General features: G+C 40.4%; 1 protein-coding gene across 1 annotated transcript in view; it reads right to left on the bottom strand.

Moving 5' to 3' along the window:
• LOC116896082 (adhesion G-protein coupled receptor V1-like) overlaps positions 1 to 25,082 on the bottom strand; it is a 33,133-nt gene extending 8,051 nt beyond the window's left edge. Inside the window, exons 1-10 of the mRNA XM_032897059.1 lie at positions 24,604 to 25,082; positions 24,082 to 24,286; positions 19,646 to 19,792; positions 16,066 to 16,321; positions 14,532 to 14,734; positions 12,944 to 13,120; positions 12,469 to 12,651; positions 10,379 to 10,558; positions 5,005 to 5,169; positions 1,113 to 1,230 (exon numbers count right to left, since the gene is read on the bottom strand). Of these exons, the coding sequence (XP_032752950.1) occupies positions 1,113 to 1,230; positions 5,005 to 5,169; positions 10,379 to 10,558; positions 12,469 to 12,651; positions 12,944 to 13,120; positions 14,532 to 14,734; positions 16,066 to 16,321; positions 19,646 to 19,792; positions 24,082 to 24,273 (1,621 nt within the window). The 5' untranslated portion in view covers positions 24,274 to 24,286; positions 24,604 to 25,082. The remainder of the gene's footprint in view (positions 1 to 1,112; positions 1,231 to 5,004; positions 5,170 to 10,378; positions 10,559 to 12,468; positions 12,652 to 12,943; positions 13,121 to 14,531; positions 14,735 to 16,065; positions 16,322 to 19,645; positions 19,793 to 24,081; positions 24,287 to 24,603) is intronic.
• Between the last annotated feature and the right edge of the window lie 1,431 nt (positions 25,083 to 26,513).

The following is a 26,513-nucleotide window of genomic DNA, read 5'->3' as shown; positions in this document are numbered from 1 at the left end:
TGAATATATAAGAATTAGGAAACTTGTGTGAAATATTAAAATAACCAAGTGATTAATATTAGATAAGAGCATGTGGAATTAGACTATACTAATTACGCTTCGTGTGTTAAATTTTAAAATTATGCAATGTAATTGCTAAAAACACATAGAAAGTATAAGCAATCAAGCATCACTGTCAGCATTCCAAGGTAATAATTCTAAATTCATAGAAGAACATAAAATTAGCTTATACTGAGCATGGAGCATGAAGACCAACTTTGTAACACAGAGAATACCTGTGTAATTAAGAATTCTTGGGCCTGGAGAGATGGTCCAGAAGTGAAGAGTACTAACAGCTCTTACAAATAACCAAGTTTCCGTCCTAGTATTCATAACCAGCAACTCAAAAATGCTGTAAACTCCAGCTCAAAGGGATCCAATACCCTGTTTTGGCTTCTGTGGGCAAGTCTGCACAAGTCCGGGTACAAACACATGCATGCACGCATGCACGCACACACGAAAACTCGTTGGCATACATACACATAAACTAAAATGTTTTAAAAATAATTCTTGGGGCTGCAGGATGTCTCAGACATAGGAAGATGTGGCATTCTTACGAAGAACCTGAGTTCAGTCCACAACTCCTGTGGAGGGCAGCTCCTAACGCAAGGTAATGGCAGTCCCAGTGAGGTCAAGTCCTCCGGCCTGCGGGCACCTGCACTCGCATGCACATATGCACATTAACAACACACACACAATTTTAACTGAAATTTTCAATTATGATTTTAGTTAAAGTTAATTATAGTTGATTTTAATGTAATTGGGAGTTTCTGCTGTGCCATATTGTGCTATATAATAGTTTACTACAGTTTGGCCATTTAGCTCTCCTATTTTATTTTACAAGCACAAGGACAGTGAAGAGCTTTACTATAAACGAAACCCAGCGGTGTATGATCTTTGACCTTATAAATCTTAAGTAGTGTAGCATAAAGATATAACTGTAATAAATTTATGTTTTTATAATCCAATAATTATCATGTGCTGTTTATATTATAATTTTAATTTTTACCATTGGCCTAGAATGCACGCTTATTTCTGGATATACTGAATTTCAGAAACGGGCTTTTTCTTACCTTTCCCTGGAGATATTTCTACCTCACCAGCAGCCATCAGCTCAATGGTGAAGCGCCTGTCTCCCCCCAGCACGCTGTCCTGAAGTGTGTGCAGTATAATGGACTTCTGGGAGTCAGTCTACATGGAAACAAGCAAAAAACATGTTCAAGGTGAACCAAAGTCAACTTCTACACATTCGCATTAGAAAAGTAAGACCTTTGTGCATGTACTTTTTTTTTTTTTTGATGCAATCACATGAGGTTTATTGATAGGGACAACAGAAACCAGTGCACTGATGCATGTACTTTTTAAGATGCTATTTGGCCACCTACAATTATGAATTATATCCAGGAAGAATTGCAATATAAAAATAGCTCTGAATTCCACTTTACTTTCTTGAGGAGAAAAGAAAAAAAAAAGCCCACAACTTGGAAATTTACTGAAAAATTTCCAGCACTGAAAATTCAAACTTAGAGGATTAACTGTCCACATCCCAAAGAGGCAAAGGGTGGAGCTGATGCACACAGGACACCGTCGGCTGAATACAAGGGAGAGAGCTTTTCACGGCTGGAGTCTGCAGTCTTTAGGGCGTGTACAGTCCCCTGCCACTGGAAAAGCTCCCAGCTTCCCTCATCAGTGTCAGGTGGGTGGCACCTTCCTAGTTGGCAATACTGCCTGAGAGCATCAGTCAGGGCTGACCTAGGAGAGAATGGAGTCTCTACCCAGAAGCCTGCTGCTGTGTTACAAGATTTAGTCCTGGTTTCTTCTTAAGGGTAATGATTTGTCTTACTGTTTTCATGTGCATCTTGCTTGTTTCTTACTGAATGTATTCCTGAGTACGTTACACTTTTCTGATCTTAATTTTTATCTTTAGTGCTAAGTCACAAAGTGTCACTTCATGTGTCAATAAATATTTTTCTTGTTCCCCCAAATGCAGCTTGCATTCATCCCATGTTTGTAGCCGTGTTTACTGGAGAGCACACAGCCTTTTAGGTTTTTATATTCTTTTTGTGCCTTTTTGTCTCTCCATTTCAGCTGCCCTTTTCAAGGCTGCCCTTCTTGTCTATCATTCTGTGCCATGAATTCTGCTTCTGCTGTTCCCTGTGCTGTGCTATGTCTGCTCCAGCCTTCGGCATTTCCCTGTGTGGATTTAATTCGTCCTTCGATAATAATGGACATTCCATTGTTTGTATTTACAATTTTATGTTCATCTAACTGAATATTTACTGTGTTAATAATGCTGCCACAAATATTCTTGCATTTATCCTTATTTGTGTGTGAAACTTCTCTGAGTTTGTCCCGTTGGCTTGCCATCCCTAGACAGTAAGTTGGCCTGTGCTCTAAAACGTATTTGCAACCTTAAATCAACTTCTGGTGTACTTCTGGTTGTTTCTAGAGATGTGACTATTATAGCAAACCTAGAGCTGTTCTAACATGTTCCTGTGCTAATAAGAACCATAGCCCATAGTGGAGTATACTTTATCTGTCACACAGAGCGTCTGTGTTTGAGTCACATCACAGATGATTTCTACAATACTCTGGGAATTGTTTTGGCAGCGAAGTTACAAATATACAAATAAGGAAAACTGATTTTAAACAGACTGTATTAAAAGGACCTTTGTTTACATTATGAGGTAAAACAAGTTAGTTTTCTTGTCTTTCCTCAGAAGGGAATGCATAAAATATAAAAGCTGAGTTTCCCATCAGATCCCAGTGCCAGCAAGCAAGGAGGAAGGCACCAGGCATATTGACCTACTGGCCAAGGGACACAAATGTATCTCAGTGAGTAGGAACACTCAAAAGTGTACAAGAGTTCAGGCTCTTCAATGGATCATAAGGTTCTACTATATTCTGCATGCTGACGCAGCCCTCTAACTTACTAGGAAACATGTCGTAGAGTCTCCAGCTCTCAATAGAACTAAGTCAGTGAGAGGAGGAGAAAGGAGGGGGGTCATCCCAAGTCAACAGCTTCCTGGCGCTGGTAACGATGAATGCCGGGCACAAAGAGGTAATGGGGTACTGATTCATGGAGAGATGAGCTTAGACAAATTTTCCTAGTGAATCAAAATTTACTTAAGTACAAAGTTTCTAAGCAACTCTTCCCCTAATCCCTCAAAAAAATCCTCCTCAATTTAATCAAGAGTTTCTAAAGATATTTGATCATAGAAAAGTTTTCCCTAAATTTTTCACTATTCATATTCTACACAAAAACCGTATGGAGCAGTGACCTGGGAATAACATCTGTAGGTTATTTCAGAGAGACAGAGATATAAACTAGTTGTTTGCTTTGGAGATTCAAAGTTATTAAGCACTAAGTACACAACGTGGGAAAGATGAATGTCATGACACTGAGGTGGCAAACTGCTATTTTCATGGATTCTTTATAAATAATCTATTTTATTAAGCACTTGATAAGGTCGGGAAATTAGCCTGCTCACACATATTATTTTTTAGCCCTCACACCTTGATGTGGTTAAACACTGTTCTCATTTCGTACTTTGGAAACCAGATGCCATCAACATTAATAAATTTACCTAGATCCACATGGAATGAAATGGTAGGAAGAAGATTTCAAGTAGCCTCCCTGGAAATGTAAAATCTGACCGTGGTTACTTCCAATATTACAGAAGAACTGCAATTGTAAGGAAAGGTAGTCGACAAAGCAGACAAAGTAGACAAAGTAGACAAAGACACACATGAGGTGACGTAGGTATGTGTCGTGCTGTAGAACACTACGGCATGCCAGAATCTAGGAGACTAAGCTCTGAGCAAATGATATGAGCTGAAGGACACGAGGAATAATCTCAAAGCCACCCAAACCATGGTGGTACAGACAAATCAGGAGGGTGTGCAGGTCCTAGCAGCGAGAGCTGTGCGTCCATGTTTCTAATGCAAGAGATTTGTTTAACATGGAAAGCCAACGTTTAATTTAAACCATAGTATAGAACAGCAAGTTAGGAACACATTGCAAAGCACAAATCGCATGTGTGAAGAAGATGGGGCACTATGTTCTGGAAGGATAAAAGACGCTATCAATAGCCGTTACCCAGGAGGGGTGGGGAGACAGAGGAGCGGGGAGACAGCACTTATTTTGCATCCCTCTGTACCGTTGAGTTCTAACCAAGAGCACGTGGTTGTTCTGTTTGTTTTACTAGAATAAAACAAACATGGGAGACTTCTGAGCTAAATGGACGCTGGGCTGACCAAGGGAAATGTACCTTCTTCAAACATATTTATACGTAGACACCACAGGGGCACAGGCAAGAGTAAAGGAGACAGGAACGCTGGGTGAGGGTAAGGCATGTACCCCAGCAGTTAGGGCCTTCCCGGGAGAACAACAAGCAAGGCCTGAGGCAAGAAGTCATGTTTTCCCAGAAGCTCTCATACAATTTTAAAAATATACACAGGCTGGAGAGATGGCTCAGCCGTCAAGAGCACTGGTTGCTCTTCCAGAGGTCCTGAGTTCAATTTCCAGCAACCACATGGTGGCTCACAATGGGATCTGATGCCCAATTCTGTCATGCAGGTGTCCATGCAGATAGACTCAAATACATACAATAAATAAATACAATATCAGACTCAGTGATAACATGTGTAATGGCTGCAGAAAGGCTGGCTTTGGGGCTGACACACGGACGTGTGGTTTGTCTGCCGACTCGACCTTCAGTCAGGAGAGGAAGATGACAGAAAGGCACTTTGGACTGTGACAGAGGCAGGGTCTGAAGTATGCAACCTGATACTCCTTTCCCTTCCCCTCCTGCTTTCCCCCATGTCTCCTCTCATTTCTTCTAAGTGCACATGGATTAAAAAAAAACAGAACTATTGAACTCTAGCATGTGAATTCATAAGCCATACTTCAAGGCTCTGTACAAAACAAATGAAATGTTACAGGAATTGAGAGGCTGACTGTACCTCATCAAAGTACAGTGTCCCGTTCAAAGGACTGAGGTCATCTTTGGCTTTCTCTTCAATAGCCCAGTGAAGTCGGACAGCTCCTTTTCCTCCTGGGGACCGGACTACTGTCAGTTTCACATATGAATCAGGGTCATCAGACAAATGGGATCTATCAACCATTACCTGCAAGAAATAAAATCCAGTCAGGCAGACACATGAAAAATATGGGAGAAATAATCTTATTTGGTTGTGATCACTGTAGTTTTGAATTTGTGACTCTATTCACGCCATGTTATCACGTGGCTGGTAAAAAGAGCCTCTCAAATTTGTTTCTTTTCTTTCCTACACATCAGGCCACTAGTATTTCAAATTTATCTTGAACTTTTAGAGAGCAGAGTGGCTGCACTATCAATAAGTAACTGTTAGTAGTGATCATAGCGGGCAGGAAACTCAAACTTCCCACAATCCTCCACATCTACTCTTCCCATTTGTAGGTGAACAGAGAAGGTGGTCCACGATCTTTTAAAAATTAGGATGCAGAGATGGAAGGAATCCTACGCCTCGGGTGTCCGTTGGAGAACGGAGGTCCAAGGCAATCAGAGAAGCAGGCACTACCGTACCACCCTTGCCTACAAAGGCAAACATTCATGCAAAAGGAAGTGAGACTCTGAAGTTCTGTTTCAGTGCACGGGCTCCTCAAGTAACACAGGTATGAACTCTCCTCTGTGTGGGCCGCTGTTTACCAATTTTAGTAAGCTGAAGTTTTTATTAAGCTGGTTGACTTTCAAAAGAGGAAATATTTTAAAAGCAATTTTGAGTGGGGAGATGGGGGAAGAGTCCACACACACAGTTTCTCTTCCTGTGCGTGTCTTTCTCTCCATACCTCTGTCTTCTTTAGACTTTTTTTGAGTACACACTGTGTGTGTGTGTGTGTGCACGCGTGCGCGCACATGCATTTCTTTATATAAAAGCAGGCACACATATGCCTCTATGTATGTATGGTGGTCAAACGACAACCTTGAGAACTGGTCCTTGCCTGCCACTTTGTTTGAGACTGGGTCTCTTGTTTGGCCACTGCATACACTAGGCTAGCCAACCAACAAAATTCCATGGATTCTCTGGTATCTGCCTCCCACCTCTCAATATGGAGTGATTTACATGAGAATGACTGCCACTCTCCCACCCCAACCCCCATGGCTCATATATTTGAATGTTTAGTCTCTAGTTGGTGGAACTGTTTGGGAAAGGATTAGTAAATGTGGTCTTGACAGAGAGGATATGTCACTATACAGAAAACATGGGCTTTGAGGTTTCAAAAGCCCATGCCAGACCCAGTCTCTCTCTCTCTCTCTCTTTCTCTCTCTCTCTTTCTCTCTCTCTCTCTATCTCTCTTCCCCTTTCTCCCCTCCTTCTCTCTCTTTTTCTCTTTCCCTCTCCCAAGCCCCTTTCTTTGTCCCTCTCCCTTTCTCTTTCCCTCTCTCTCTCTCTTTCCTGCTTTTACACTAGATATAAGCTCTCAGCTTCTGCTCCAGAACCATTCCTGCCTGCCTGCTACCATACTATGCACCACAATAGCCAGAAACTCAGCCTCTGAAACTACAAACAAAACCCATAAATATTTTCTTTTAAAGGTTACCTTTGTTATGGTGTCTCTTCACAGCAACAGAAAAATAATTAAGAGAACATCAGAGAACTGGGATTACAAACAGCCACTACAGACTTGACTGTTAAGTAGGTTCTTGGGATTTGAATTCAGATCCTCCCATTGACTTCTCTCCTGAGCCATCTTCCCATCATCCCACCATTGCATATGGTTTATTTTATTTAAGCCCCATAAACCTCTTAGAAATTTGAAGACCAGACACATATAGATATTTGGATAAAATGAGTCTAAAATCTAATTCAAGTATTTGGACTCCATACTAAGTGCTGTTCACAGCACGACTTAGGCACAGGAAATTTTGTAACAAAGCAGGAAGGAATCAACTATAAGCATTCTGTCTGTGTGCATATTTTATGCTTAGCTTGGAATACACATGTAGATAGTCACAGGTCTATGTTCTAATACACTGCCCTATGAGCATCTTATTTTGATGAGTTCAACAATAACAACTTTCTCCTTAATGTTTTCAGTTTTCTTTTTAATCTGTCACCAAGTAGTGCTATTCACTGTGTACAACATTGTCACATGCATGTTGGAAAGTAAGATGCTTTGTGGAAAGAAAGACAGGATATAATGTCAACAAACTCAGAAGGCTGCATGACAATTAGTACTAATTCTACCAAGAGTCAAAATATCAACTGCACTCATAGGTGTGAGTGCTCTACATACATCAACTCATATAGGTGTGAATGTTCTACATACATCAACTAATGCAGGTATGAATGCTCTACATAATCAACTCATGTAGGTGTGAATGCTTTACATACATCAACTCATGTAGATATAAATGCTCTACATAATCAACTAATGCAGGTATGAATGCTCTACATAACCAACTCATGTAGGTGTGAGTGCTCTACATAATCAACTCATGTAGGTGTGGATGCTCTACATAATCAACTCATGTAGGTGTGAATGCTCTACATACATCAATTCATGTAGATGTGAATGCTCTACATAATCAACTAATGCAGGTATGAATGCTCTACATAATCAACTCATGTAGGTATGATGCTCTACATAATCAACTCATGTAGGTGTGAATGCTCTACATAATCAACTCATGTAGGTGTGAATGCTTTACATACATCAACTCATGTAGATATAAATGCTCTACATAATCAACTAATGCAGGTATGAATGCTCTACATAACCAACTCATGTAGGTGTGAGTGCTCTACATAATCAACTCATGTAGGTGTGAATGCTCTACATAATCAACTCATGTAGGTGTGAATGCTCTACATACATCAATTCATGTAGATGTGAATGCTCTACATAATCAACTAATGCAGGTATGAATGCTCTACATAATCAACTCATGTAGGTATGATGCTCTACATAATCAACTCATGTAGGTGTGAATGCTCTACATAATCAACTCATGTAGGTGTGAATGCTCTACATAATCAACTCATGTAGGTATGAATGCTCTACATACATCAACTCATGTAGGTGTGAGTGCTCTGCATAATCAATTCATGTAGGTGTGAATGTTCTACATAATCAACTTATGTAGGTGTGAGTGCTCTACACAATCAACTCATGTAGGTGTGAGTGCCCTACATATATCAACTCATGTAGGTGTGAATATTCTACATAATCAACTAATGCAGGTATGAATGCTCTACATAATCAACTCATGTAGGTGTGAATGCTCTACATAATCAACTCATGTAGGTGTGAGTGCTCTGCATAATCAACTCATGTAGGTGTGAGTACCCTACATACATCAGCTCATGTAGGTATGAATGTTCTACATAATCAACTCATGTAGATGTGAATGCTCTACATAATCAACTCATGTAGGTGTGAGTGCCCTACATATATCAACTCATGTAGGTGTGAATGTTCTACATAATCAACTTATGTAGGTGTGAGTGCTCTACACAATCAACTCATGTAGGTGTGAGTGCCCTACATATATCAACTCATGTAGGTGTGAATGTTCTACATAATCAACTCATGTAAGTGTGAATGCTCTACATACATCAACTAATGTAGGTGAGTGCTCTGCATGCATCAACTCATTTATTCCTTGTAATTGTTATGAAAAAAATCAGAGTATGATCTGGGTTCCTAATTTTACTTTTGGGGTAAGACGAGTAGTAACTTGAGGCTAGTAGATTAATTCTCCAGTCATGCTTAAGTTGAGTTTAGATGCTAATGTTAATAATAGCAATTAAGATAAAATAATAACCAAAAATTATTTGTGAATAGTAAAATGATTTCTTGTTCTTAGGTAGAGAAGCTTCTAAACAAACTGAATGCCCAAATGCAAAAAATCTTCACTGACTGAAGAACCGAACAATAAACCATGAATTATTTTTATCAAATTGTTTTCCATAACGGGAGGAAGGGCTTATAAACACAGTTTCCAACGTCCAAGTTCATGTGTGATGATGTTACAAATGAAAGTATTTTTATAAGGTTTTACCAACTGAAGATTTGAGCAGTTAGTTCTGCTCAAATTTGAAAAATTAAATTACATATTCATGTGTACTAAAATATGCCAATAAATATTATATATATGCCAATATTCTAAGAAATATTGTGATCAGTAATTCCAAAATAATATTGATATTATCTCAGGAACTTATACACTTTGTGTTCCCCAGATGTTAGCTTATCACAAGCCACTTCAAGACCTCTGCCTGATTTTTATTCCAGGTAGAAAATGTTTGACTTAGTTGTAGTAAAATTATCCTCTAAAAAGTCTCATTTTCTTGTGAAACTGAAATTACACTGACAAAATTATTAGGTACTGTCTAGACTACATTAAGTATCTGAAAAACAGATCTCATAGACAAGTTATAAAGCTCTAGACTTCCAGCCACAGAAGAGTCACGTGGGGTGTTAGAGTAGCGTTACAGTTGCTAAAGGCTACCTGTGATGAGCGACTGATCCCAGGATCGGTAAGAGAGTGAACTGGGACAGACTGAGCCACAAGAGCTTTTCAGTAAATATGAATTATCTACGGATCTTTATGATTATCTCAGATTGGAGTAGGCTTTAAGAGATAAATTTATAATTATCTATTATCACCACACAACATTTGTTATGAGAGAGATCTTCCTACTTTTATATTTAAGAGGCTGTTCATGTAGAAACTGTCACCAAATAGAGCCACATAAAGACTGCATGCTTGGAACTGGCTGAGCTTTTTATCTCCACTCAAGAGCTAAATCTGTAATAAGTGGCTTCGCTCTTTTGGATCTTGGAAGAAAACAGCTGAGGAACAGCAAAAAGAAGAATGATAAGAAAATATGCCAGCGCTAGCGACAAGAGACTACCGTCCAATCTTTTGCTCAGTATAATTCAAGGCAAAACTCCAGTACAACGGATGAGTAGCAGTATTTCTCATAATTAAGCTATCCTAAGAGCAATGGTAAAGGCGTTCCCAACAAGGAGAGCATTCTGGCAGTAAAACACAGGCAGAAAATGGAAGGCATGGTGAGAAGGACACCTTGGTCTACCGTAAGCAGTAACAATGAATCTGCTGCTCTCTGGCAAGATCCCCTGCTGTGACCAACGCTTGCAGTGTGTAACTGTGTGCAGAGGCTGCGGGAGTGTTTCCTACAGGCAACAGCCTAGTCAAGGACCATTCCTGAAGAAAGACTCATTAAGTGGAGAGTTATGAGAAGCTTCAAAACAAAAATTAAAGATACATTTTATTGACAGCTACATGAAAAACTGGGGAAAAGCAGTCCCCTGATATATTTAACTTACAGTCTTCTCTTCAAATCCAAATATTCCAAAGGGAGAGTCATTCGGTGGTATGACAACAGTCACCAAAACATCATCGCCCAGGCGGCCGCCACCAGTCACACTCATTAAGGAGATGCTGAATGTTTCAGAGAGTTCAAATTCAGTATCGTCAATTATAGTTATGTGTATTGGTGCAATGACCTATGAAACACAAGGTGAGGAGAGGGAGGGAGGAGTCAGAGACAGGAGCGAGCAGAGCTGGGAAAGACACATGTAATGATGTTTCCTCATAAATATTTTCATTATTTTTGATGAGTGAAACAAAACACAGTAGAAAAGAAAAAAGCAGCCTTTTGCATATTATATCCACTTATATACATGTAAGACTATATATACTATTCTTTAACATTAGAAATTTAAAATCTATTATTTTCAAGGTTAATTTCAAATTTAATAAGACATAGGCTATTTTATTAGTGATGTAAAAAGTAATGGATATTTTTTAAAGTTTCTAAATGCCATGCCCTTTCTAACAACCATACGCCTTTCTACTTACTAAGACTGTGCTGGAGAAATAGCTCAGTTGGTGAAATGCTATACAAATGGGAGAGCCTGTGTTTGGACCTTGAGAACTCATGGAAAGCCAGATACTGTGGTACACACCTGTCATCCAAGCACCCCTTAGGTGAAACTGGAGGAGAGAACTGAGACAGAGTAGAATCTCACAAGCCAACTAACTTGGCATGTGTATTCAGTGAGGGATCCACTCTCAAATACAATAGAAGATACATATGAACACTTGAAGTTGTTGTCTGACTGCACACACACACATACACACACACACACACACACACACACACACACACGCACAAACATATATACACACAAAGCCACGCACATCTTCAGTGGTGTAACCACTTCTTGGGGAAATACACTCCAAGGCAAACTTGGTCACAGACAGGGAAAGACATGGAGTAGCACTGGGAATCTGGGGGAAAAGTTTTAGTGGTGCAGAGGCGAGAGAGTACTGAAAATTATGTATCTAATTAACTACGTAAACCAGTGATGGTTCTGCAATAAAATAGAAAATATCAATTTATAAATACTAAGAAATAAAGTTAATAAATAAACTAAAACAAGGAACAGAATAGTAAGTCAGGCTTTTTTAAAAAGTATTTTTTTGTTAAGAACCTGTATGCCTATAACGTCTATTTCAAATGAAAGAAAAGTTCAAAAAAAAAAAAAACGTGAGATGCTTGTTTCTTAGAATTCTCTTTCTGGGGCTAGAAAAATGGCTCAACAATTAAGAGCACTGACAACCTCTTCTGGTGTGTCTGAAGACTGCGACAGTGCACTCACTCTCTTTCTGTAGGATGCAGATTGTTAAGAGTCAGAAAGATGACAGACGACTCCACAGGAAGTGTCCTCCAGACACAGCAAGCACACTGATGTATTTCTGTGCATCACAGAGGCTATGGCAGCATGCACAGGACCTACATATGTTCAAGCTATGGGGTCCAAGAGCAGAGGTAGGAAGTGGACCCAGGCCCCTACCCCTATCCAAGAAGCTATCTGCAACTGAACCCAGCTGGTAAGATAACAATGAGTTCTCCCCAGTAGAGTCTCTCAGGGTGTATGTGCCGCACTTCAGCTTGGCCAACACAAAGCAAACGCCGTAGGATTTTTGAAGACTTTTTGTCTCATTAGCTTTGCTCAGGCACTTTTTTCTTATCTCAGTCTTTTGCTTGTATATTCTGGGTTTTATTTTTGTGGCTCTGCATGTGTTTCTTCTTTTGTTTTTGGTTTTTAAAGAGAGAGAAAAGATGTGGAGTAGAGTAAGGTGGGAGGATTTGGATCTGGAGAAGGGAAAAGTCTGATTAGAATACATTGCATGCATTTTTGTTGTTGTTGTTGTTGTTGTTGTTGTTAAAAACCATAAGAATGAATTCTTGTTCCCTGATTAATTAGTGGGCTGTAGAGTAATTTACAGATTTCATTTGATAAATAAACAGACTAGAATGCACTTAGCAGTCACTAGTGTATGTTCACTTGGTTGACGCTCACACATGCTTGAAGTCAAACCCAAATCAATCTGTTCCTAATGAACATACTTGTCCATCGGCAAACTGCAGCATCCCATGAGGTGGCTGAAAGTCCTCCAGGCCCGCACTGTCTGGTGTTGCTTTCCAGTAAACATTTACTGTCTCAAAGCTTCCAGCCATCCGGATGACAGGAACTTGAAGAATATTCAAGGGCTGAGGTCCCTCGTGAGCGATGATGACGCCACCAACGCCCTTTAACAGAGAATAAAGGTTGTAAGGGAGCCGAAGTTTCAAACCTCTCTGAAACCACAATGGGTTGAATTTACTACTCTCACTTATGTGAGGAGGGACTTAGAACTCAGAGCAAAATGTAATGTTGCATTCTGTGGTCTGGCTAAAAGAACTAAAACTTATTCATAATACGAACTGAATAATTATCTACAAATAAGTCAGATTGCTTTGCAAATTCATGCAAAGGCACTGGCTGAATCGGCAATGGCCAGCTTTGCTTAGGTTACTATGGATGAGAGAAACGCCTTCTCACTCTGCTAACACGAAAGCTAAAAATCCCTCTGGGGTCATCGTTTTCTTCAATCATTATTTCCGCTGATTCCATCCTTGGTCTCTGCACACGGGGCTGCTCTGCTGGAAAGTTGGGGTTCACCAGGTTCACTGCAGCAATGGCGACAATGAGTCCTTCGTCCAGCTCAGGAACTTCATCCTGAGATGAGAGAGAAAGAGATGCTTCATTTGGTTATCTGGGTCCTGGGATGAAGCCCAGGTTGGTCTCAAACACGGTGGCCCAGGTGCCCCTCCCGCATCCTCTCGAGCAGCTGGAATTACAGATGTTTTCCTCCACGCTTCATTTGTAAACCTGGCATTCTTCAGGGTTTATGGCTCTGTCACACATGGTTTCTTGCTATATTTTAATATATCCAATACATTCTCAGAGCGTCCTCGGAATCTATAATGTGTTCAAGAATAATGACAATCTTTCAAAGGTACTCACAAGTACATTATCATATGTTCAAAATCCTGTCCCACAATTTTGATCTCAACCTTTTACATTTATAAAACATCCTGAAAAAAATTAGGAAAGTTTGATAAAATTCACATGTATTGTAGAAGTATAAGTTCTAGATAGAAACACGTGTAAGCAAATATAATAGTTAATTTTGAAAAAATCACTTTACTTGTGTAATAAAAATTAATAAAAATCAAGACGTAGAAGTAACATACAGAAAAAAAATAGGAAAGCTCCCTTCTACTCCTGCCCCTTTATGTGATTTCCCTACTGTCCTCGCCACAGGACCGGTAACCAGCATCAGCAAAACCCCTAACAGGGGCACAAATATTACCGTATCTATGTAACGGCATGTGACATGACTACAGTGTCTAACAGGTATTATTAACCTCACATGATATTATGTATAATGCACTACTTAAACATTCTGTGCCATTGTATATCAAACACGGGGTCTCATGTATGCTAAGTAAACATTAGCTCTGAGCTGACCCCCAGTCCAGATCACCGTATGTCCCGTATGTTATAAGACACTAAGCAGTGGCATCTCTGATGTCTTATGTGCATTCTGCCTGTTTCCTCTCTCTGTGTCTCTGTGTCTCTGGAACCATTTCCTCTTTAGACAGACAGAGGAAGACCTAGTGTGATGTAGCCCACGAAAGCTGGACCTAGTTAGACCTAGACCTAGACCATTTAAACGTTCCTCCATATTGAAATTACTGTATCATAAAGTGAAAATTCTCGCTGCCAACCAAACAATAAAAATAACTAGGTTGACTTGGAGATTTAATTCATTCAGTTATTAAAGCAATTAACCAATTATCTTCATAGTATGGTCAATCAGACATAAAATCAATCAAAATTCAGCATTTCAAATGCATTCAAATGTTGCCACTCTAAAACAAAAATAATAAATACACTTGCCATTTTCCATCCAATAAAATATCTGAGTGGTAAAATTCCATACTTGTATTTAAGAGCATATTTTAATCATTATTACCTATTGGAGAATTACAGGTTTATGGTTAAAAGCATGTTAGTTTACCATATATATATATATATATATATATATATATATATATATATATATATTAGAATCTATACTTACTGGCAAAATGGCAACTTCAGCCTGAGTTTCTTTTATATTTTCTTTCATTATTATTACTGAGTCTTGCAACACAAAGTCTTCATTCTCAGTAGCTTGATTATTGATGTCTAGTAAGAAATTGGGTTTCGCTATCAAATGAATGGAAATGTCCCCAAGTAGTCCTTTGTCTCGAACAAGATGTAACTGAACGACAGTGATGTTCTCTAGGAGATAAAGGTGCCTCAAGTTACTAAGCTGTTCTGTGTTCTGCTAATGTTGTCGAAAACACTCATGGTAGAACCCACTCTCTCTAGACAGTTAAGGAAGTAGGAGTTACAAACAACAAACTAGGGAGAGGTTTCTGTTTTGTCTCCATTGTTCCCAAAGTTGTACTTAGAATTGCCGTCCACCCTTGGATTGCATCTGCTTTAGTCCCTCTGTCCCATGATGGTAGCCTCAGATGCTATCCATGTCACGCACGATGTAAATCTGACTGACGTCTTACAGAAGTGAACACATGGGCATAGCGCATAGGTGACAGTTGCATAATATTCACAAGTGTCTTGAAAATAGGTATTTGGACACACCATCATAATTTAATATGAACCATCGAAAGAGCAATTTAAATTTCTACCATGAGGTGTCAATCACAAGGCTCAAAGTGTCTCCAAAATCCTAGTATTTTTTTGTACCTCAGAGTAAGGTAATTTGTCATATAAAATACTTAAAATGTTTATTAATATCCTCACCAGTCTAAGAGTTTCTAATGATTGATTATTTCCAAAAGGAAGAATACAATTCCTACAAATTTCTGTTTTAGAAATGTTCATTAAATGAAAAAGAATGTGTTATTTTATTAATGTCTCTTGTCTTGGGTGTTGCACCCACACACAGGCAAGGGCCCAGGAACATAACTATATGCCACTTGACCTGTCAGCTCTGTGATTAAAAGGAACCTGGAATCTGTTTGCCCATTTTTTTTAATCTGAAAAGTTTCAAGCCATCCTGTAAGTTTGTTACAAGCACAAGATTTATGTAACATTTTATTTCAATAGATTGATCATAACCTATTATTAGAATATTTATTCAACAAAAGGAATCAGAAGTTACTTAGCTAAACAGTTCAGCACTGGTCACTGGATGAAATCACTCTGATTCCTGTTTGGGGTAACATAATCAATACCTCCAACACCAAGTCTGTTTCTCAGGGTTACTGACTGTTCCCTCCACCTCCCGAGAGTACACAGGAAATCTCTGTGCACAGTGCAAACGAGGAGAGAAACTATAAAAAGGAAATAAATGCCAGCCCTGCTACTAATGCAGCGCAAATGGACACGGCTGTTATAAAAGCATGCTCTGAGAAGTTAAAAGTACTGTCGTAAACATTATTGCAGTCAGTCCACAATTACAAAATTTAAATTAAATTTAAAGGAATGGCCTATGAAGCTGAAAAAGCCATGTGAATAAAAAGAATGCACGTCCCTTTCAAATGGTATAATTCAAATGTCCAAGGAAACGTTTTATTAGCACCTGACAGATCTTTCCCAGGACTGACCTCTGGGCTCAGGCACTCTAGTGAAGAGAGACTCAGCGTGCCAGCCAACCACGCCGTAGGGCGAGTCACTGGGCAGGATGGTCAGCACAGCCTTGCTTCTGTTCTGGTCAATAGTAGCACCTTCCGATGGGTCCTCAACCCCCTCTGTGACAATCCGGGTAAGGGTTACAACCACGGCCTCAGACAACTCTGGCAAGTCATCCGCGAGGACAGTCAGAGTGATGGTGGACATCGCCTGGTCCTCTGCGAACGAAATCTAAAAAAAGAGAGAGTTTTACTAATTTTAGGGTTAACATCATGTCGTAAAAATGTTCATTTATTTTAATATGATTTATGCAAATCTATAACATAATATAAATTTACAAATAAATCAAATGTCTTTTATATTAAAATTAGAAGATTAAAAAAAAATTAAAGCTCTTCAAAAACTTGAGTTAATTTTTATATTCAAATTGTCCCATCTTGGTGGCTACTTTTTGTAAGCGAAGGGTATTGGGTGTACCTGGAAGAGAATGGGGGACAAGAGACACGAAGAAGGACGCCAAGACAAGAATCTGATCAAGGCGACAATTTTATCTTTCCCCAAGGCTGAATTTATACCATAACAGGGGTAACAGAGGGAGAGGGGAAGTAAGAAACATTTACGCAGGCCAAGGACACAATATTCGTGTGGTCAGGGAATCGGCTGATGTTGACAGGATGTTAGAAAGGTCACAAGTTTGTCATATCTATTAGTCAGCAGAATGTTGGTTTTTCAGAAAGGTCATAGGTCATCACATTGGGCGTCTTGACGTCAGATGTATTTCTCAGCAAGGTCAGAGCTTTATCATATGATTATTCATCCTGACCACCAGATTTGTATTAGTCTTCTGCAGCTGGCTGGGGATTTCCATGAACCCAGTCATACTTAATTCTAACCATAATAATAACATCAATAATGGAGGGCTTCAAGGGCATCGCTCCCAACAACTTTTCACTACAATGTAAAGGACAGCGACTTTCAGGAATCTCAGTAGTTGAAATCTGCTGAAAGTATCTTGAGTCCTTTCTGACAGGGATCTGACTTATAGATGCCATTTCTATGTCACACATGCCAAATTCGTTCACAAATCAGTCATTCGTTAGGCCTAGGCCTCCACCTCTCCTATGAGCCAGACCCGTCTTACATAAATGAAATGTTATTGGGATGCAGCGAAACACACTTACATAAACACGGTGACTTCCTGTAACAACTGCTGTTACCTGACGATTATACTACAAAAGCAAAGTCGTTTTTAAAAAGAAACCACACACACACACACACACACACACACACACACACACACACAACAGAACATAAAATCAGAAGCATCTACTATGTGACCCTTACAAAATGTATCTACTGTTACCCACACTACATAGAAATAATTCTTTCTATCACGCTGGTGGGCAAGGTACAGGGCTTGCTCTCCTGAGAGTTGTGCTAATAAGGGGCAGGGCCAGCTCTTCTGCTCCCTGCTGCTGGTGGCCAGGGTGGAGGGGAGAGAAAGAACATCTCTCTCCCTTGACTACAACACTACACAGCATGTGAGCACAGCAGGCATGCAGGTGAGCTGGCCTCACAAGCGTGAGCATGGGAAAGCTGGCCCCATAACTCGTCTACCGTGCATTAGTGTGGGTTAGGGAAAGATGCTCTCCCTCACTCCAATCCATCTATGGCGGACAGGAGAGCTGTTCTGAGGTAATGAGAGGAGAAAAGTTGGTCCTGCCTATCACTGGCTGCAGCACTCAGGAGAGTAGGGCCTGCACGTCCTCTGGGAAGCACAGTAGAGCTGGCCCTGCTGGCATGACACAAGTGAGCTGGCACACGGGTTTGAGAGCAGAAGAGCTGGGTTTGCCCCTTGTGGGCTACAGCATTGGGTGAGCTAACCAGGACAGTGCTGGAAAGCTCTACCTGGTGGTGTGGGTATGGGGCAGCTGGTGGAATGACCAGCTTAGCTACCACGCAGGCCCAGACCTACAGCTTTGGGCTGGCTCACCCCAACATCTATCCCATCTATGAACTGCTGGAGCATGTGAAGGGCCAGCCCTACAGATCCAAAGCTGCAGGATCTCCATGACACAGGCCAAGAATGAGTTGTCATCTGAGAGGAGTCGCAGTGAGGATTCGGTATGGATATACAGCAAAAGCCAGAGGCCTCAAATTGAATCGATGACTCATAACAATGAACATTTGTAAGGAAAGAAGTGTGGACAAAATGGTATTTTGTGGAACACACTGTCACATAGTACAGATTCCACAAGACTTGGGAGGTTGCAAGAGTGGAGGACAGATACAAAGGGACAGGGAGATGAGTGGGATTGGGGTGCAAGATGTGGAATTGACAAAGAACCAATAAAAAGGTAAAGAAGAAAAAATAATTCTTTCAAAATTAATGTCAAGGAAAGAGGATGTTAACATTTTAAATCTTAGTCATATTTATGTAGTAATCTAGAGAAATATATTTCAGTGCATACAGAGAGAGATACCACTAGTGGTGATTTGCATAGAATAAGTGTTAAATGCAAGAGAATGCTAAACCATCCTTAATACACTGAAGTACCCATCAATTTGAAATGATGAAAATCTAGAAATGCTGAACTGCTACACACACTTTTTTCTAAGAGATAACTTCATAAAAGCTTCTTTCACTGGTTCTTCAGAGAAATATTTGGGCAAAACACTAATCTACAGAACCCCAGCAAAAGAGGAGGTCACACTTCTGGCAAATAGCAAAAGGCTCCTTGAATCCTCTTTGTGAGTCAACTGTCATATTCTAATTCAATTAAATGTTTTTGAAGCAGGGCTTCAATTTTATGCTAACTTACATGGTGGATAATATGATCCTTAGCCCAGATCACATCCCTGTGGCCGATGAGGTCAACCTTCAACTACTGGGGGCAGCCGATTCCTGCTTACCTTTGGGGACGGCCCTTAGCTTTAGCAAAGGCTCTGCACCACAGTCCACCCAAGGCACCCTAGTCCCAAACACCTGATGAAGGGGGAACCCCAACGGATCAGGCCTAACCCTGGGATGGCAGCTTAGACACAGAACTCACCCAGAATTGACCTCCACTGGATCTGCAATTGCTTACGGATCAACCTCTCCCTCTACACATTTCTGCCTTCCTCATTTCCACATGATTAATTCATGTAAGTCTCCTGTCCAGAGCTCTCCACCTCAGTCTACTGACAGCCAATGGGAACATCTTCAGTCTACGGCTCTCACTGACCTTTCCACCAGGACGCCTATTTCCCAAGATTTGTTCTTTAAGAACTGTTTGGCTTTTCTTATGTCTCGACATATTTCCATTCCCAGTTTAGCTCATTTTATCTCTCTACAATGTAATGTGTTTTGGTTAATTCATGTAGTGAAACTCAAAGGGCTTCATTTTTTGTCTAGTTTTTCTTTTACAGGGAAACAAATACAACTAGCCTTAAATTCTATTCTACTCTACGGTGATTAGCAAGAATCCAGTGTTAACATAGTCACGCTAAAACTTCTTCCAACAGACAGGATTTGTGATTGTAAGTGTCTTCTATAATTCTTAAATTACATACCACTCCCGAGGTGGGAAATACATCACTGACACTTCCCGCTGCTTCCCATGCTACAGTTATGCGACCATACGTTCCTTTCAAGCGTTCAACATTCAGGGTGACCAGGCTATCTCGCTCCAGCTCTTCCAATTGCTTATGCAATGAGTTCTGAAAGATAGGTAGAAAGGCACAGGGGGTTGGTTGCCTTGCAATACCCAAGCAATCTCTTCGTTGCCTTTCATTGCCACATAGTTATAACACTTACCAACAGCGATACATTGTAAGGTGTGTGCTCAGGCTCCTAAGCCAGGAAGACACAAGTTTGAGTCTGGCCCAGACTACAGAGTACAACCATCTCAAAAAGTGAGTACATAAATAGCCCAATGTCACAAGAAACCATTAATCGCATTGCATGGTTTTTATGTTTGCCTTCCTGATATATTTTATTCAATAGACAAACATTGCTTTTATACACAGCGTGCATTTCTTGTTAAAACAGTTCACAGAGCATTGAAAGGTTTGTAGAATGGCAAGAATGCAGTCTAGAATGGCAGGGAAGTCGTTTGCATCTGTGTAAGATCTGGTAATTCCTCCCTTGCCTGCGAGTAAATGAAGAGTTAGATCTAGAAATCTCCAATCCCACACCCACTGCAAGACCATCCTGAGAACTGAGGCTCGCCGATCATTTGCAAAGTGTCTTAGGCTTAAATTCATATCCCATGAAATATTTGATTAGCTGACCTACTTCTGTTGGTGATGTTTCATTCCTTAGCTCATGGTCTCTGCAACTGTTCTTCCTGCCAGGAAAAAGAAATCTCTCTCCTCACCTATCCTTCCTAGCCACATTTCTTCATTCCAATTCTAGTGGCTTACCACTCCATGAAGGTTTCACTCTTTTCTAAACACATACAACATCTTGTGCCAACCATTTAAAGAATTTTTCCTCAAAAAGACTACTTCCACATAGGTCCAACCTTTAGGCATCTAGAGAGTCCATTCTTAATAATCATACAAATGTATTAGCTAAAGTATTCTCATAATGTTTACGTACATTTATGATTTTGCATTCAGCAATGTCACAGCTGGTGACAGGTAGCCCTAGATTGAAAACAAACCCCTTCTTAAAGCATCCTTGATTTCTCAGTAACATAATCATTTTACAAATAATGATGCTTTTTAAAAAACTCTCTTCTATAAAATTCCCCATGTGTTCTTAACAGAGGTCATCTCAAGAGACACCCCACCCCTTTAATGCTTAGAATGTTCATTTGAACAGAGATCCAACCCAAGAAAACATTTTACACAGCTGTTCAGTGGGTTACACATGTGCCAAAGTCACATAGTCTTGCTCACGGTTATCAGACAGTCACAAAATGCCAGATCTCAAAATATTTAACTTATTCAGAAAGGGAAAGCCCTTCTTTGGTTCCCTGCCCTTCATTGCTGACAGCAACTAGAACGGGGCCTGCAAACTGCCAGAAGATGCACCAAAAATTCTACCAAACCTCATCCTAAAGCTTGTCCAGATACAAGTAACCTGTCCTGAGGGGCTCACTGAGGAATTCCACGGAAGAGCCTGCAGGAGTTCTGAATCTTGCCCACAGGAACCCGGTAAGCAGGCTTCCTGAAGACTGGGTGAGAGGGTGGAAGGGAGCTATGGTGTCTGTCACCTCCCATGTTCTCATTTCAGCTGCCCTAGTCTAGCCCTTCATATTTGTCAGAAGCCCAGAGAAGCCTGAGAAGCTCCCGTGATTCATGCCTGCACACCGGCATACTCTCCCTAGTCGCCCAGCTTCCAGCTCATGTATTTTTGAACTCAAATGAAAATAGACTGATAATAAATTAACCGACTCTAAGTATCAATAAAAAGAAAAGGCAGGACATGAAGGTCCGGATGATGGGTATTAGTTCTCAACTACGCAAGTCCTTTCCGCTAAGGTGTCATTTGAGGAGAGACCTGAAGAAGTTAGTGAAAATGTGAACAGCAGATAGGAGAGGGTTTCTAAACTTGGAACATCCCGAACTCACACAGTGTATATCTTAAAGTTACCCTATAATACATGGGAGCCCCTGCCCACATGTGACTACTGAAAGCTCAAGATTAGTTGGTCTCTAAATGTGAAGTGTGTACAGCAATTGAAAGACAAAGTAGTAAAAAGAATGTAAACTATTTCAGCGGTCTTTTGACCATGAGGAAAGTACAGCATTCTGGAGAGGCCGGGTTGAGTAAAGCACACTAGTTAAACTGGCTTTCCTTGCTGCTTGTTCTGTTCACCAATGTGAACTAGAAAACAAAACTAAAATTATTTCTATGCTCATAATCTATTTCTCTTCAACCTTTGTCAGGTTTTCCTTTGTTCCAGGGAAGGGCCAGATTGGTTGAGAGTGTGATCTAACTCACTCCCAACCCCACCGGCAGCTAAGGTAATGCATGCACAACCTCATTCCTTATGCAGCTAAGGGTAATGCATGCACAACCTCATTCCTTATGCAGCTAAGGGTAATGCATGCACAACCTCATTCCTTATGCAGCTAAGGGTAATGCATGCACAACCTCATTCTTTATGCAGCTAAGGGTAATGCATGCACAACCTCATTCCTTATGCAGCTAAGGGTAATGTATGTACAACCTCATTCTTTATGCAGCTAAGGGTAATGCATGCACAGACCTCATCCTTTATGCAGCTAAGGGTAATGCATGCACAACCTCATTCCTTATGCAGCTCCTCTTCCTACAGTTTTCCACAAGGAGGAGAAGGGTAAACTCATGCTTTCCAACAGCTTCATCATGCCATAACTACTGAACTGTAGCAGTGGCCTCCAGTCAATGTCACTTTCTATTTAGAATATGAACTCAATAGCTGGTACAGTCCCTTCAATGCAAATCACTAGCTGGAATGCTGTGCCACTTTTTCAACACTTCCAAGCCCTCCCATTCCCCAAGGGACAAATTCAATATGTTGCTAAGGGCCTGGCCAGGTATTGACATAGTAGGTCTGATTGCTGGCCTGTAAGAGCCAAACTCAGGAGGCTGGGCCTCGGCTACTGTCTAATAATTTGGTTTTCATGAGGTCCCTTCTATTCACAGCACTGATGCATGGTTCCTAGGAATAGACAATTGATACAAATAATATGGTTCATGCTAGCATCTGTTTTTCTTCTGGGATCTAAAGTTTTGACATGTGTGAGGCAGAGAATGACCATGTGACCAGCTAGCAATAAAAACGTTGACGTTGAACCTGTACTAAGATTCTATTAGTGTCCGAATTCTACATGTGTTGGAGCGACACAACCCAATGCTAGGGAAATCACGCGATATATTCTATGTGATCCCTAAACAACTGCTGGAATCTTATCCCTGTTTGCCCTGGGACTAGCTCATGAGTATCTTTCCTTAGATAATTTTGAATTTTAGCTGTAACTGTTATATATATAATATATGTATATTATACATATTATATATATATATATATTGTGTGTGTGTGTGTGTGACAAGACTTACTAAACACCATCTATAGGGAACATTCCTAGTGAGTCACCGAAGCCGTAGGGGGTCTCAAGGACCCTTAAGGCATCCTTCCTTTCTGTCACTAACTGGACTTGAATAGGAAAACAGTACTATACAATGACACAAGCTTTGGAGCCAGCAGACTGAGCTTGCAACTTCCCAGTGAGAGCAGAGAAAGGTGCAGTGGCACTGTCTGGGCTGTAGGGACAGAGCAGCACACAGCCAACCCACACCTCGCCTTTGTTCAGGATGTGCTGGCTCATGGTGGCCAAGTCTATCTGAACTAGGTTTTTCTTACAGGTGAGAGATTCGGGGGAAAGATGCAGTAGAGATGTTAATATAACAAGTTAATACATCACAATATACTTTGAAAATAGGAATAATACAATATGAATGTCTACCTCTCTTCATATTGGTAAAGAAATATGAAACCCAGGTATAGGAGAACCTGAGAAGATTTTCAAAATTCTTTCCTTGAGAAAAAAATCGGCAAAGGCATCTCTTTGTAGGACAACACATGTACCATTATAAGCCTCGCCACTCCTTCCATTTGGTGTAATGTCTGTATGTGATGTGTGTGATGTAATACATTGTATAGTATATCTAGCATCTCTTTTGTGACTACACTCTGGTTTAAAATCTTTTTTTAAGAGAGTAACTGAAGCAAAACACTGAGACAAGACCAAATAGTACATGTATTATAATCAAATCAAATCAAAGTAAGTAAACAGAGCAATGCGACAAGAACCCAGTGCGTAAGCCTGTGCACTGGAACTCTCTGTAGAATCCTACCGTAGGTCAGAATTCTCTGAAGTAAGACGTGAGGCTGAGGCAAGGGAAAGGAAAAAGACTTAAGACCAGGCAAGTATCACTCACTCCTTGACAGCTTGTCAAAGCTAATGTATCGCTACAACAGCCTTCACACAAGTGAAGCTCTCAGTCCTTTTACCTGGGCAAAGGCCACAACTCCATAGGGATCATCATTGGGACGAACAGTGACTCTCACGGAACTGTCGGTGCCAATCTCTGCTCCTCCTCTTGGATTTTTAAGCTGAACTCTGAAGGATTCTTCTTCTTCGGGAACTGCGTCATCAAGGACACTGACTGCTATGATTGCTTCCCTGTCACCAGGTTCAAACATCAGTTCACCTAAACTAGCATGAGAAGCACATTTAAAATGAGTCGATGGCGACCACTGAAGGATACACACGGTGGGTTAGTCCCAGACTCTTATCACACTGAATATTAATGAAGTTTTACAAGGATCAAAACACTTCATAAGTAAAATTTGCATACAAAATACCCATAACACTGGTTAACTTGATAGACTAGATTCCAAAACTATAGATAAGGCACAGATTTCTGACTCCTACATTTTACATAAGGCAGTGACTTAATCAATGAGGTGGAAAAATTTGGCGCCACACACAGTTGTAAGCTAAAAGCATTAAGCATCAACTATTGAACCTACCTAGGAATAAAGTCAGACTGGCTGGAGACGTAGGTCAGCTCATACACATGGGTGTCAGTGGCTCCCACTAAAGCAATTAAAGTCTTGCTTGAATTAAGCGACTTCACCGTAACAAAAGCTGCATCGTGTGCAGAGGGTGCTTCCAGAACGACAGTGAAGGCATTCAGCTCTGAGTTCCAGCAGTAAAGAGCAGACCGGTCTTGGCCAGTTAGAAGTACGTGCACTGGAAGGAGAGAAAGGCATCAGAACTGAAGCATCATGTGCCCACGCGTGGTCTCTTCACAGCTCCAAAGCAAAACCCTTCCAACGCTCAAAGCGCCACGTGAGTCCTAGACTAAAACAAATAGGATTCTGCTTTTGAAACAGCAGGATAGAAGTAATTTTTCAGTACTGTGCATTGATGGATTCAGCTTGACATTGTACATATAATTTGTTCATGAAAAATCACAACCTGATAAAATGAAAGTGTATTTTGTCATTTTTTTTGTGCCCATGCTAAACTTATATAGAGGTTTTCAAAGCTAAAAAAGAATTTCACCACCAAATGTTTCACTTTCATATTTTATTCTCTAGCCTTTTTATAGTAAAATTGACAGTTGTAACTAATATAGACAAAAGTTCTAAATCATTCTGTTCCATAATCACGGCATGATGCAGATCAATGAGCTGCCACACAGTATTCAAGTTTGTAAGTTTTTAAATTTTTACTTATGTATCCATTTTGCAGACATGACAGCATGCACGCCAAGTGCATGTGGAGGTCAGAGGGCAACTCTTGGGAGCTGGGTATCTTTATAGCACAACCAAGCGGTTGTCAGGTTTGGCCACAACAACTGTTGGTCACTGAGCCGTCTCACCCACACAGGCTTCTAATTTTAACATTTGTAGTTTAACATTTGAAGTTTTCAGCACTAAGTGGAAACAAAATTTTCGCTTAGCAAATTATTCAAGATATTTAATCCAAAGAAAATGAATATACATATGACATTTCTAGAGCACTTGTGACGTTGCCAGAACCTGTGCTATTATCTAACGAGAGTGGCATACATCTGTAGCTACACAGATTAGGAGAGCGGTGTTTTAAAATACTAATATAGCACTAAACATTCTTCAGACATTAATGGAGAGGTACTGGGGAAACCTAGAGAAACACACACAAGTTCTAGTGCTGACTGACACACAAGAACAGACGGCTGTTAAGAAAGCATGAGTAGGTATTAAAATGACAGGCACCTGGAAAGGCTGACACCAGCCTTCTAGGGTGTATCTCATAGGTTCCGGTGGGAAAGACAACATCCTGACTCTTGCTCATCAAAAACTCCTAGCCATTAATGTTTACTGCTAAGGTACTAATCATGCTGACTAAGTTAGGTACTGTTAAATGTTACTAAGACTGGCATAAAGGTAAAGAAGGGAGAAATCATGACAATATATTAGAAACTTTAAATGGCCAGATATTTTACATAAATTACAGACATTCCAAAACAAATTTTAAATGCTTCCCTTTTAAAGCAGTCTTAAAGCAGTCAGCAAGGAGGATCTCTATCTCTGTGTCTCTCTATCTCTTAGGAATCTGTCTCCCTTTCCTCCCCCTTTCTCTCTCCCTCCCTCTGTCACCTTCCCACAAAAGGCACTATATAAGTTTTAGAATATACACCAAAATGTGTTAATTCTCCATTTAGTTGGCTTACTAATCTTTCTTTGTTCGCCCCTCTTGCCACTATTCCCTCACTGCTTCTGTTTGGGCCACCCTGGGTTCTCCCTGGTTGTTCTAGAAAGCCTGTGCTCACTACCACCGCCTGAGCTCCTTGTTTACTTTGTACTCCTTGCCTAGAGCCCATCTCCTGCACAGCACTTAGCCGCCTACTTAGCCCATAAGTCCTAATCCCATGATTGTTGAAGAAAGCTTC

This window comes from Rattus rattus, chromosome 3 (genome assembly GCF_011064425.1).
Source record: "Rattus rattus isolate New Zealand chromosome 3, Rrattus_CSIRO_v1, whole genome shotgun sequence".
Classification (NCBI taxonomy): domain Eukaryota; kingdom Metazoa; phylum Chordata; class Mammalia; order Rodentia; family Muridae; genus Rattus; species Rattus rattus.
The sequence above is the reverse complement of the archived record's forward strand: the minus strand, read 5'-3'. Positions and strand labels throughout refer to the sequence as shown.